At 42.4% G+C, this 13,507-nt stretch overlaps 1 protein-coding gene across 1 annotated transcript in view; it reads left to right on the top strand.

The window, feature by feature from the left end:
* The window catches only part of arhgef39 (Rho guanine nucleotide exchange factor (GEF) 39), an 80,457-nt gene extending 67,999 nt beyond the window's left edge, over positions 1–12,458 (top strand). Inside the window, exons 9-12 of the mRNA XM_085138447.1 lie at positions 2,221–2,309; positions 5,575–5,692; positions 7,419–7,516; positions 8,181–12,458. Coding sequence (XP_084994573.1) covers positions 2,221–2,309; positions 5,575–5,692; positions 7,419–7,516; positions 8,181–8,211 — 336 coding nt within the window. The 3' untranslated portion in view covers positions 8,212–12,458. The remainder of the gene's footprint in view (positions 1–2,220; positions 2,310–5,574; positions 5,693–7,418; positions 7,517–8,180) is intronic.
* Positions 12,459–13,507: the final 1,049 nt, after the last annotated feature.

Raw genomic sequence — 13,507 nt, 5'->3', positions numbered from 1 at the left:
ATTTCCTGACAAATTCCTAATTACGACATCTCAACAGAAGTGGAATCTATTTGTGCAGAAGCAACCAGCCCTCCCTGAGCAGCGAGCGCCTAATATCATGCAGCACTCAGTCCGGCCCCTTTCACTGAACTTGGTGCTTTTGATGATGGTGCGTTTGAAGTCTTAATGTCTAATAAGAGACTATCGTCATTGTCTGATGAGCTGTAATCTCCTCTGTACTGGCTAAAGTTGATCTATCAGAGCTCAACGAGCTACTAGTCTCTGCAGAGAAATGATAAAGGCTCTTTAAGGTGGAGATTGTGATCTTTAAACAGTTTCCCTGATGTAACTGCTGCTCTGAAAGCACATTTTGTTTGGCTTAGATTTGTTCAGCGTGTACTTTCTGAAGCTGGACTGAGTAACATGAACAAGAGAACTGATAATTGACTCATATAAAGTCCTGTCAATACAGAACAGAGAAGAGATATGAAGACGCCGTCCAGAACAATGCAGTTTTCTCTAGATTGGTTGTTAGATTTCGTTAGTTTAATTGATGCCTGGATTTTATATTCAGTCAGGATTTAAAAGCAGCAGTTTTCTTTGTGTGGAGCTGATCTGGAGACAGTTTTAGCTGGTTTGTGTTGACCCCTATAGCTTTTATTGTGCAACTGCAGCCCAGTGTGCAGCTTTTATGGTTCATCTGCCCGCAGCAAGTCTGTAATGCAAGACCTGCTCTGTGATTGTACACAGTGCTGTGGAATGACATCATCCTCTGATTTAATCTGGGACAAACTTCATGAACTGTTAAAGTTGGTGAAATCGAAAAAGGTTTCCCAAAAATACCAGCAAAGCTTTTCTTGTAATGCATTATTGTTACATTGTTACACCCCCTAACCCTGAAATGTAAACAATGCATTAATGTTACATTGTTACACCCCCTAACCCTGAAATGTAAACAATGCATTAATGTTACATTGTTACACCCCCTAACCCTGAAATGTAAACAATGCATTATTGTTACATTGTTACACCCCTAACCCTGAAATGTAAACAATGCATTATTGTTACATTGTTACACCCCCTAACCCTGAAATGTAAACAATGCATTAATGTTACATTGTTACACCCCCTAACCCTGAAATATAAACAATGCATTATTGTTACATTGTTACACCCCCTAACCCTGAAATGTAAACTATGCATTATTGTTACATTGTTACACCCCCTAACCCTGAAATGTAAACAATGCATTATTGTTACATTGTTACACCCCCTAACCCTGAAATGTAAACAATGCATTATTGTTACATTGTTACACCCCTAACCCTGAAATATAAACAGTGCATTATTGTTACATTGTTACACCCCTAACCCTGAAATGTAAACAATGCATTATTGTTACATTGTTACACCCCCTAACCCTGAAATGTAAACAATGCATTATTGTTACATTGTTACACCCCCTAACCCTGAAATGTAAACAATGCATTATTGTTACATTGTTACACCCCTAACCCTGAAATATAAACAGTGCATTATTGTTACATTGTTACACCCCTAACCCTGAAATGTAAACAATGCATTATTGTTACATTGTTACACCCCCTAACCCTGAAATTTAAACAATGCATTATTGTTACATTGTTACACCCCCTAACCCTGAAATGTAAACAATGCATTAATGTTACATTGTTACACCCCCTAACCCTGAAATATAAACAATGCATTATTGTTACATTGTTTACATTGTTGTTTTTGCTGTAAACTGATCGACCGCACTTACAACTTATTACATCACGACTGAGAAGAAGTTCTTATCACATGCAGCTCGTCTTCATCAAGTATTAGAACCAGCTGGCAGCACATTAGGACCAACAGCTACTGTAAACCCGTGCCTTGCTCAACAGCACAATGACGGGCAGCGGTTCGTCCTTCTTCCCATTTCATCAGGATCTGATTTAGTTTTATCTGAACTGGTTCCCAGTCAGATTTTGAAATCATAGTCGTCGTTGGTGTATTGTACCGAGGTAGAGTAGGTCACCTGCTGATTGGCAGGTTGGCGGTTCCATCCCCGTCTGGTTCAGTCTGCATAGCATTAACCCCACGTTGCTCTCTGAACGTTAGACAGAAAAAAAGTGCCTATGTGAGCGGGTGAATGAGGCGAGTTGTGCAGTTGCTTGTGTGGAGGAGAAAAGCACCATATAAGAACCCGTCCATTTACCATATTTCCTCTCTTCACAGCTGACCTTCCCCAGAGCCAATCTGCTGCTGATGTCCAGCAACCAGGAGAACCTCAACAACTGGTACCAAAGCCTGAGTTCAGCTATCAGGTAAACTGTGGCAGATATCTGCTCTGTTTGTGCGTCTGACCTGCAAGTTACCCTGATATAAGTAACATTAACCACCCCTGCTCTAGCGTGAAGCCAAACCCGGCTCTTACATTTAACACAAAATCTTGCAGTTTGTCCTTTGAATGTTTGTTTTAACGTAAATATGAGTAGTTTTCATAACTGCTCCTAGTCACAGTTGATCAGAGGAACTTCAGTTAAATGTAGCACAGTTGCACTTCGGTTTATAATGAGCAGATAACATTTGATTGTACAGGTGTGGAACGATTCTTTAACACAGGCTGTTTTGCTACCTCAGGCCTGCCCGGCTCTCAGACAGCGTCTTGCCATTAATCAGTCAGACCTTAGTAATTCTACTCCCAGCCTACCTGGCCCCAGCTCCCTAGAGGAGGACTTGGGTCAGCCCTGCTATATGGAGCCACTGGATGTGGTGAGGGCCCTGACCTCGGTGTGCCCAGCCAGGCTAATTAGTTTATCACTTTGTCAGTTAGGAGAGAGGGGAGGCTGTCAAAGAGCTCAGACCAGGCAGCAGATGGGGGCCTAGACAGGCTGTCAGCTCTAAACTCCAGGCAGTGTAATTAGCTGTGGGGGAAGACGGAGGAGAGGACAGGCTGAGAGGACCAGGGGTCAACAGCACTCACACCACTGGGGAGCAGTGTGAGGCTGAAGGGTGTGTGTGCTTGTCCATACGTAACTGAATTATTGATTTAATAAAGACTGCAGGGCATCGTGACTGACATCTCCGAGGCTTTTGGATATCGCTCTAAGTGATGACCCAAAAAGTGTTTAATGCTGTTAAGTTTCATTCCTTTTGTGTTTTTTAATTAATTAATTTTCATTTTCTCTGTGTTTCTGATGGAAACACCACATTTCCACTCATACTGCTTAGCTGTGATTTCATTTTAATCACTAGTAGCTGTAGAACAGATTTTTCTTTTTATCAACAGCTAATAAAACCATGTTTTGCTGTCCTGATGGCTGTTACACACCTAGCCCCTTAATGCTAACCATGACAAGTAGTTCACTCACCCTTGAGCTAGCTCAGACTTAAAACAGGACGTAATAGTCTGAGCCACTTTAGACTTTTGACTACAGTGCAGTCACGGTTAATGTCCTCACTACGTATTTAAAACCTGACCAAGCACACAGTCACATTTGTGCAGCTTCTTAGAAGCTTAACCTAAAACACTGTGACAAAGAGCGTAATCCTTAGGCTGACGGGAAAGATTTGCTTGCCCCATAGGGATGCATAATGCATCGTCCCAAGGGTGAACTCAATTACTACCATTACTACTAATTGCAAGGTCAGTGGTTCAGTCACCGGCTCCTCCACTTCACATGTTGAAGTGTCCTAAAGCGAGACACTTGAGCCTAAGTTGACCCTGAAACGTCTGTTTGGAGTATGTGTGCTGCAATGTGAGGGACAGTGTGACAGAGACTTTTGTTCATGCAGCGATGCTGATGTCAGTGTTCCTGATCACGCTTTATAAGAAACTTGATCATGTTTGTGGTCTGAGGCACATTTAGTAACCTCTGATCCTGTTTTTATATTTACAACACGAGTTCCCAGGGATGATTTCACAATCAGCTGAGAGGAGAGGCCTTCTTTCAGAGCTCTGTATGAACTGATAACGTTCTGAGACCAAAGACTGCGACTACAATATTTATGTCATTTTCAGGTCTTTGTTTACAGGAACAATTACTACCAGTGCTAAATCCTTTGGCTCAGACTTGCTAGTAATGTGTCATTGTTACCTGTTAATCTGATAAGAGGGGAGCAAACCACTAGTTACAGATAAAATGATACCAATGAGGACCAGTCAACCAGAGAATATAAAGTACAATGGTGTGGTGATGGTTTCCAGTTGGTAATAAATCTTGGTCTCCTGTGATAAACAGAATCCAGACGATGGAGAGTCCAACTTCAGTCTCAGTCACTGTGTGGCTTTAAGGAAAGTTTACCATCAATCACAATACCTGAATATCTGGATGAGGCCACAGTTTCAATAGAAAGAGAAGGAAGTACTGCCGACACCCTCTTCCTGTTTGAGACCAACGTGACCTTTATTTTTTTCTGCATTTAAAATCACGGTGAGCTGACCCAGCTGTGACTGAATGCAATCAAAAGCTAGCTGTTGGAAAACCACGTCGTACGAGCACCACAGTAAATAATCGTGTCGTCTGTGTAATACTGGAGAGATGCTTTTAGATTTTGTCCCAAGCCGTGAAGATGAATAGTGTAGACCCCAGGAGAGACCCCTGCAGCACTCCGTTAGTGTTTCTGAGTTAAATAAGAAGACGAAACAACAAAGCATTTGTTGAAACAGTGAGCGTTTCACTTTCGTCTGACACAGGACTCTTTGTCTTCTTCTTTGATTCCTAGCTGGCGTTAGGCCTGGATCCTAAGCCCGTACGCCGCAGTGGGTGCCAACGGTTGTTGAATTTCCTTCACAACTTGTTTCCATGCATGGAGATCGTTGGCGATTGGCCTGGCCTTGTCGAGATTTATTCTGCGATTCCTGACGTTACCTTCGACCTGTTTTAGCCATGTTTTTCTTTGGCGCCGTTCGTTGGATTCTCCACTGTGTGGGACGTTTATGCCAGAGAAGTTGGCGTCGTAGTCGGCTCGCGTCCATTCGACACAAACGGCCAAACCATCGCAATCGGCGTTTTTGAATTCCTCGATTGGCAGTTGGTTGTCACGTCTCCGTCAGATGTCCTCATATCGAAGGCGGTCTCGAAGTGATGCTCGTAATATCTGCCGAAGGCAACGCATCTGGAAAACTTCGAGCTTGTTGAGGTCTGCTTTGAGCAATGTCCACGTTTCTGATCCATGGAGTAGAATCGGCAGGATCGACGTCTGGAAAAGGCGGATTTTGGTCGAGATGGAAATATTGGTTCACTTCCACAAACACCACTTTAAAAAAGCAGAAGTTGATCTATTCGACTGTGGATCTCCGACATGGACGCGACTTTCTCGATCAGTGAGTCCAGCTATTTGAACGGCTAAACTAATCTGGATGTCGTCAGGTGGAATGAAAACAGTCAGTGTTGGATACAGACTTTCTCAGCTGGTCCTTTTCATGTCAGACAGTCAGAACTGAACCAGGGGCTTCTTAGTGACCAGAGTGTAGCATGGAAAAAAGACCACAGTGTCAAACTGGTTGTAAACTGTTTACTGGATGCCATTAAATGGTGCAATTAAAAAATTAAATTAGTAAGTTACTGCCTGTTTTGTTTTGTACAGGAAGCAGAATTCTAAGCAGACGGTGATTTATCAAAGAGACGAGCTGTGCCGCAGACCTCTGCGCTCTGCCGCCGATCGCCACAACGCCGCCAACGCCGCCAGCAGAAAGAGAAATGTGGTGGGTGTGTCTTTAAGCTACCAAACAGATTTTTAGGTCACTTTAACTGTTGTGTTACCAAACTCTATCCATTATTTTAATTTCTGTGGTTGACCAGCAGTGGATACTTCGTTCTAACATGCTTGTATACTGAGAGCAAAACTGGTGGATTGGTCACCGTCCCCACAGCATTATCATCACAGCATCAAGTCTTTGTTGTTGGTCTCTGCACTTAACGGGTTTTGTGTCCAGCTTGGATTCGCCGTCTTCCTGCCGTGTCAGATACAGCCTCAGACTGAGACGTTTATACGTGGCTGAGTCTAAATGAACGAGTCTTAAATCTTTTCTGAATTTTACCAACAGTTAACACATTTATGACAACCAGATAGAGATGTTGATGAAGCTCACATCACGAACACAAATGTTTGGGAATGAGCTGGTGTTCTGCATGAATCTGTCATAAAACTTGATCTTATCTCCTTATAACAGATATTTACTGAATCAGAACCCCACTGATGTCATTCCACAGCGTCTCTGCACGGTCATTGGCTTTAATGGCAACGCTACCATGAGTAGTAAACAGCATTTAGGACATGAAGTTTGGCTGATGCATTTAAAGCTGTTGGTAATTCTCAGCATTTACTTGCTGCCCCTTTAAATAAATGAACAGTCACAGCAGTGACAATCACAGTCATGCCTCTGATCTTAGTACATCCCCTTTGTCATTTATTTGAATACGTTTGAAATGAATCATTAAACCTTACATGCATGTGCACCAATCACCACACATCACGTCCACGCCCACACGGCGTTTTGAAGCAAGTGTAACACTGCCAGCTTCTCACAGATGTGAGTCCACTATGGAAAAGAATGAAAGAGAAGGATGTGAAACTATACAAGTCAACGTTTTTGCAAAGGAGGGGCCGTCTCTTGGTGACACGCTGCAACTGAGTGTAAGCGGCGTGTATACAGTGGAAACGCCCAGCGGCTGGGAGCCCACAGCTGACCCACAGCTGGACCACAGGTGACCCACAGCTGACCCACAGCTAGCCCACAGCTGACCCACAGCTGGACCACAGCTGACCCGCAGCTGGACCACGGCTGACCCGCAGCTGGCCCACAGCTGACCCGCAGCTGGACCACAGCTGACCCGCAGCTGGCCCACAGCTGGACCACGGCTGACCCGCAGCTGGACCACGGCTGACCCGCAGCTGGCCCACAGCTGGACCACAGCTGACCCGCAGCTGGACCACGGCTGACCCGCAGCTGGACCACGGCTGACCCGCAGCTGGCCCACAGCTGACCCACAGCTGACCCACAGCTGGCAGGAGCGGCAGCTCTAAGTGGACGTATACGAAGCAGAATTTCTTTGATGTTTAGTCTCTTAACTCGTCTACCTCGTCCAGCTTCTACTGAGCTCTGCTGACTGCCACATCATCATCATCATCATCATCATCGTCATTGATTATTATGGGAATTTATTTTACGTTTAACAATGACAAACCACAGCATCCCCGTATCGTGATGTTTTCACTAATATGTTTTTGGTTAAATGTGTTGTTCAAAATAAAACATGAATAAACTTTCAAAGTTTAATATTAATCCTGATATTTTCAAATGGTGATGATTAATTAATAAATGAGGGATATTTCTTCTTAAGCTCAAATCTTGATGCCTGTTTAGTCATTTTTACATTACACAAGTTTAAGCTCCTGTCGTCTGTTTGTTCCTCTGCTGCTTGTTTCAGCTCTCTGCTGAGATCAGTGAGCTTCCTCAGGAGCCTCCAGTTGAGCAGGAGTACAGCGCCCCCAAGAGGATGAAGCCCTCTGATGCTTCAGAGCAGAGGTGGGATGGTTTTTTTCAGTAGTACACGGACGATGACACTTTTATCTGTACACACCGCCTCAGCTTTTACAACAAAATATCAATATGATTGAAAAGCAGACTTTCAGTTTTATTTCAGTGTAATTACACTAATTTAGTATTTACAGACTGATGGAAAGGCGAGGCCTGTTCCCTTGTTATTCCATGAGAAGTGGCGTGGATGTGAGGCAGCCATGACCGGCTGAGAACTCCAAATAAATCCAGAGAAAGGAAAAATGTTACAAATCTGTTACATTCATAAACAGAAGACACACAAAGGACCCGATGACACAGCTTCCTGTTTTACAACCATTTATTTTCAATGTCTTACTTCATTCAGTTCAGTTTTGTTTATATAGATATATATTGCCTCAAAGTGCTGTATATTATAACGTAAAGACCCCACAATAATAAGAAAACAGAGAAAAACCCCAACAATCCTCTGACACCTTAACAGCGAGAAACCTTCAGCAGCTCCGGCCTCGAGATGTTTTTGAGTAAAGGTTTAACTACAGCCAGCTCGGAGGCCTGTGGTACAGAGCTGATTATCACAGAGAGGTGGATCATATTTAAGATTGTTATATAGAAGTCAAATAATGTCATTATGTGTGACTGAATGTGACTTAAACGTTTGTGTGTTGAGCAGTGCAGAGACCTCCAGCTGTGTGATCCTCTGATGGGCTGGAAGACATGAACCCTGACTGGGAGTTTCAATAAGGACCTTTGACACGTCTGCGCTCCACAGCACCGTTTTTCCTTTATCATGAAATCAGAAGAGCTTTATATTATTACTAAAGAGCAGCTTCTGCTACTAATCTCGTGCAATACAAACTATGACCTGCTGCTATCGAGCTACAGCATTCATCGCTTTACAGAATGATATTGCAGCAACTTTTCTCCTGTATGTTTTACTCTTTTACATTTATAATCAGCCCGTAGTGTTGTGCAGAAACACAACAACACACATGGCAAAAGGACAGTGGTGGTTGGTCAGTGAAAGTGTGAGACAACAACGCAGAATCATTTATGTCTGATTCAGCCTGAACCTCCATCAGTGTGCGCTGTCGTCAGGCAGATTATTGTTACTACATCTAAGCTGTGTTGTATGAAACTATGAAATGACCAATGTGAAATCAATCAATCAGATAACAGCACCAAAGGGAGACAATGACAGTTTAAATATTTAGCAGTTTATTAGTCGTTTGTGGATTTTTGTTCATTATAATAATGAAAGATGTTGCTTCTTGTTTTATTTGAAAGTGTCCACTGCTTCATAATTATGTGCACATGTGTATGTCTGCAGCTCGAGTCCATAATCTTAGTGAAGCCTTAGTTATAAGATTCAGTCAACACACCGATGCATCACACACGGAGGTTTCTTCATTTGCTTCTCATGATACTTGTTGATTCAATCAATCAATCAATTGACTGATTCACATATATGTAGTGGATATTTAAATGATTTGCATATTGGATGAATTGCTTTGATTGTAAACTGAATATTTGCATTTAATGATCTGCAACAATGATGTAACTGTTTCCATCCAGGGACGTCCCTGTGATGTTGGCTACAGGAAACGTGAGGACGGTAACTCTCTGCCTCCCACTTCTAAACTAAACTGTTTCCAACCTGCTTACACATCCATATAACAAGTTAACTGTCTTTTATTTTGTAATTACGTTGTGTTATATGTATTCTCTGTTACACCATTTAATCATCTCATAACAACAAATCAAAAAGTCTGAATTTATAGTTGGACTTTTTTAACACTGCCTCACGTTTTAGACTTTTAATGCGTTTGCTTTAAAATTTAAAGATGTTTGTAGAAGTGGATCATTTCACAATAAAACACTGAAAGAGATTTTTGTGTTTGCTGTCGTGATCTTCATCGTCAACATCACAAAAATGAAGGTAATGATTGTGAAGAATGGCAAAGTCATGCACGGTGCAGGACATCACTGCCCTCTGCTGGATCAGATTGGTACTGCATGTATTAGGCAGTGAACTCTGGCTTGAAGAGCAGCGGATCACTTTGTGTGAGCTAGAAGTCAAATGTGACCCTCTCAAAGGGTTTGTAATCCTTCATCATTCATCCTTTGCTGATGAAGCACTCAGCACAGTCCTGACTGTGCGATTGAGCCTTTCCCAGCATAACACAGAGCAGCAGGAGGATCTGTAGCAATCAGTCTGCACAGTGCATGGATACAAGAACTGCTATTCAATGAATATGTGCGTTTGAATGCTCTGCTTTACTGGACATACAAGTGAAAATAACAAACCTGCAACTCATCCATCCATTCGCTTCCGCTTATCCTTTTTCAGGGTCGCGGGGGGCGCTGGAGCCTATCCCAGCTGTCATAGGGCGAGAGGCGGGGTACACCCTGGACAGGTCGCCAGTCTGTTGCAGGGCCAACACACAGAGACAGACAACCATTCACACTCACATTCATACCTAGTGGCAATTTGGATTTTCCAATTAACCTATCCCCACAAGCTGCAGGTCTTTGGACGGTGGGAGGAAGCCGGAGTACCCGGAGAGAACCCACGCAAACACGGGAAGAACATGCAAACTCCACACAGAAAGACCTGATGGTGGGATTGAACTCAGGACCTTCTTGCTGTGCGGCAACAGTGTTAACCACTGTGCTGCCCTTGCAACTCATCTTTACCTCAAATGGGCCAAAGACATAAACAGCCACATCTGTAAACAGGGAGAGATCTGATTACAGATGTGGACCATCTACAGGTAACACAGGGAGAAATCATTTTCCTGGCAGCAGAATTTGCACTAATGAGCCAATAATGTTGGCAGAGTGGAGACAAAGTGGTTTCTCCCACAATAGATGCACTGAAGTTATGAATGTAATGCTTCACCCACAACTCACTCTGTGAGCAACAGAGATTTGGTCAACTAATGGTGGGGTCACTGGTCCCCAGTTCATAGCCTTCACTGGTCCATGAGTGATCCGGCCCCTCACCATTGCTCCTGTGGTTTTATCACAGCTCCACCTTTGCAGTGGCATGTGGCCAAGCACTCAGGTCTTGTGTTGTTATTGTGAGACATCCTGCACTGTGTGTACACTTCAAAACGTGTTGCTGTGAAGTGCAGCTGCAGAAACGTGACTCTGCAAACGTTTCTTGGTTCACTGTTCTTGACTCGTGCGGCGTTTTCCTTTCACCTCATGAGTCACTCAGTGCAAAATGTGTCTGAAAATGTGAAGGGCTTTACAGGTTTGCTGACTTTTTTATCCTTGGTTTGTACAGGTACAACTGACAAAACGCAGCCTCGTGTTCTGGCACCGACATGGACACAAGTTGTAGAAGAAACTGTACGACTATTCTCTGATGTTTCTTCTTGTTTGTCTGACTCATTTTCTTTCTCTTTTGAGTGAATATGGAGAATTTTAGCAGGTTACACAACTCGTAAGACAGACAGCTTATACAGATATAAATATCCAAGACAAACACCTTTCTCCTTCAGTCGGGCTTTTCTCTGTGCAGTTTGAGACACGTGTCCAGTTTATTTCGCTTCCTTGGCTTCTCAGGCAGGAGTGGAAACAGCACACTTTCTTTCAGTGAAATCAACATCATCGAAACGTGTTTGATGAGGATATTTTTCCTGTCTCATACTCAGTGTTTCACCATTTCTTCCATACTGGATGCAATATTCATTTCTGACAGGAAACCAGTGTCCTCAGCCTTACCTGTCAGCTGGCCTGTCTGTTGTGGGAGGAAGAGGAAGTCCGCTGGTCAGGTGGGAGGAAGATGAACATGTGCAGGATGACATGAAAATGACAGACGGAGGAAAAAAGATAGAGGGATCTGGACCTGCCAATCAAAGAGCTGACAGTACATGTACAGGCACCAGCATCCTTTATGTGTTCATCACTTTGAGCAAACATACAAAGGAACGACACTGATGTCTCTGCAGCTGGATCAAAGAGGCACAGGCAGGGTTACGTGTGCATTTATTAAGAAGAAGTAACAGGAAACATTAATAAATATTTCAGTGGGATGTTATGAACCAGGTCACATCTGTGAAGACAATTGCAGCTAATTTCATTTTCTATTGAATTTAAATATTTCTGAACGTGTGCTCATGTGGCGCAAAAGGCTCGTATCAAATTACCTTTGATGTTGTAAATGATCTTTAAATAAACCTCAGAGAAGTCATTTTGGATTCAATTTGTCCAGCTTTTATAAGCGTTACAGTTACATCAAAATAATCTGTTTTACTTTAATAATCAATTTACCCAAAGGTATATAAAGGTATTCTCTCCAAAAAGACGTTTTTGTTTCAGAACATTAAATGAGTTAAATCCTGTATTTCACATCCAAACTGATCGTTCCCACAGATTCATGAATATATGAACATATTTCAGTTGGCAGCCTTACTGTCATGTTCTCCTTTAAAGTAAAACTGGCACATGTCACCCCTCTCCCCTACTGGCCTCCTTACACTAGCTTCCGGTCTATTTCAGGATCCAGTTTAAAATGGTATTACCTGTTTTTAAGAGTAGGGGAGACCGGGGATAGTTGTAACATTTTTGACATTTCTGTCTGTAGCTTGGAGCTCTTTTAAGGTAGTGGATTCAAAATGTAATGCAAAGTATTTACATGTCTCTGCTATTAAATAGTGCAGCTATTTTCTCTGCAGCACAATTACCCATTGCATGGTATGGCCTCAAACACAAAGAGTGAAATGTTACAATTAACCCCATAGTCTGGGTTAGTTGTAACATATCCTGGGGTGAAATGTAACACAATGAGATAAGGGTACTGACAAAACATTAACATGTAATCTTTATTTATTCAACACATGAATTTATGTAGCTGTGTGTGTGTGTGTGTGTGTGTGTGTGTGTGTGTGTGTGTGTGTGTGTGTGTGTGTGACAGAATGCAGAAATCTAGCTTTTGAACATATTCCAACCCCCCAAAAAAGACAAATTATGGAATTTTCTGCAACTGAATATTTCATTAATTTTGGTTGGTCTTCCTTGAGTTTGGCCTCATTGGCTCAGTGAGCATTATAACCTACAACTCTTGCACCAATGAACATAACAATGAAACTGAAAAAATGTAGTTGTTCACCAGCATCGCAATTCCATTACTTTTTATCATGGCTGACCTTGGTGTGGTTTGCAAAGTGCTTCAGAAAGATGAGGAAATCTGTTTTTCACACCCATCCTGATTTATTTCTATTACCAGTACTTCCTACTGGTCCATCTCTGACACAGTGGTCTGCATAACGTATGTGTGGGAACACAAACAGTGGAGGAATTGTGTTGCCAATGGCATTAACCACATATACAAAAGCGACCAGTGAACCTCTCTCTGCTGATGTCGTTGCCCCAACTTGTTTAATATAAGTTAAAATAATAGTGTGGTAAGTTGTAACATTGCATTATTGTTACAACTGACCCAGACTCCTATAGCCATGAACTAGCTAACATTACAGCCAACGGCTAAAACATTAGCACTAAAGACCTACACAGAATATATCCCCACAGACATACAAATAACATAATTTAAGTTAGATGAGTTTAACTGCAAAGCAGATAATGCTATTAGAAAATGAAATAACGTAGAAAAACTTACTTTTTGGCATATAAATTACTTTTTTTCGTGTTAAATTGTCTGTGTTTGACAAAATGTGCTGATTTTTCACATGTGATAGCAGAACTGAGTTGGGCATGTACAGGATGAATCACATCATTTGAAACTTAGCTCTGATTGGAGAAATTGGAAGTGTTACAACTATCCCCGGTCTCCCCTATCAATGATTTGATGCCAGAACTTTTGAAACCCTATGATCCTACCAGAGCACTGCGGACTATGAACCAGCTGCTCCCGCAGACTCTGAGATCCAGGCTTCAAAGCAGAGACGATGGAGTCTTTTCAGTGGAGGCTCCTGGTTTAATTCTTTAAGCTTCCAAAGATCTGCCCAGTCTCCTAAAAAACTCTGTTTGTTC

This window comes from Neolamprologus multifasciatus, chromosome 17 (genome assembly GCF_963576455.1).
Source record: "Neolamprologus multifasciatus chromosome 17, fNeoMul1.2, whole genome shotgun sequence".
Lineage (NCBI taxonomy): Eukaryota > Metazoa > Chordata > Actinopteri > Cichliformes > Cichlidae > Neolamprologus > Neolamprologus multifasciatus.
The sequence above is the reverse complement of the archived record's forward strand: the minus strand, read 5'-3'. Positions and strand labels throughout refer to the sequence as shown.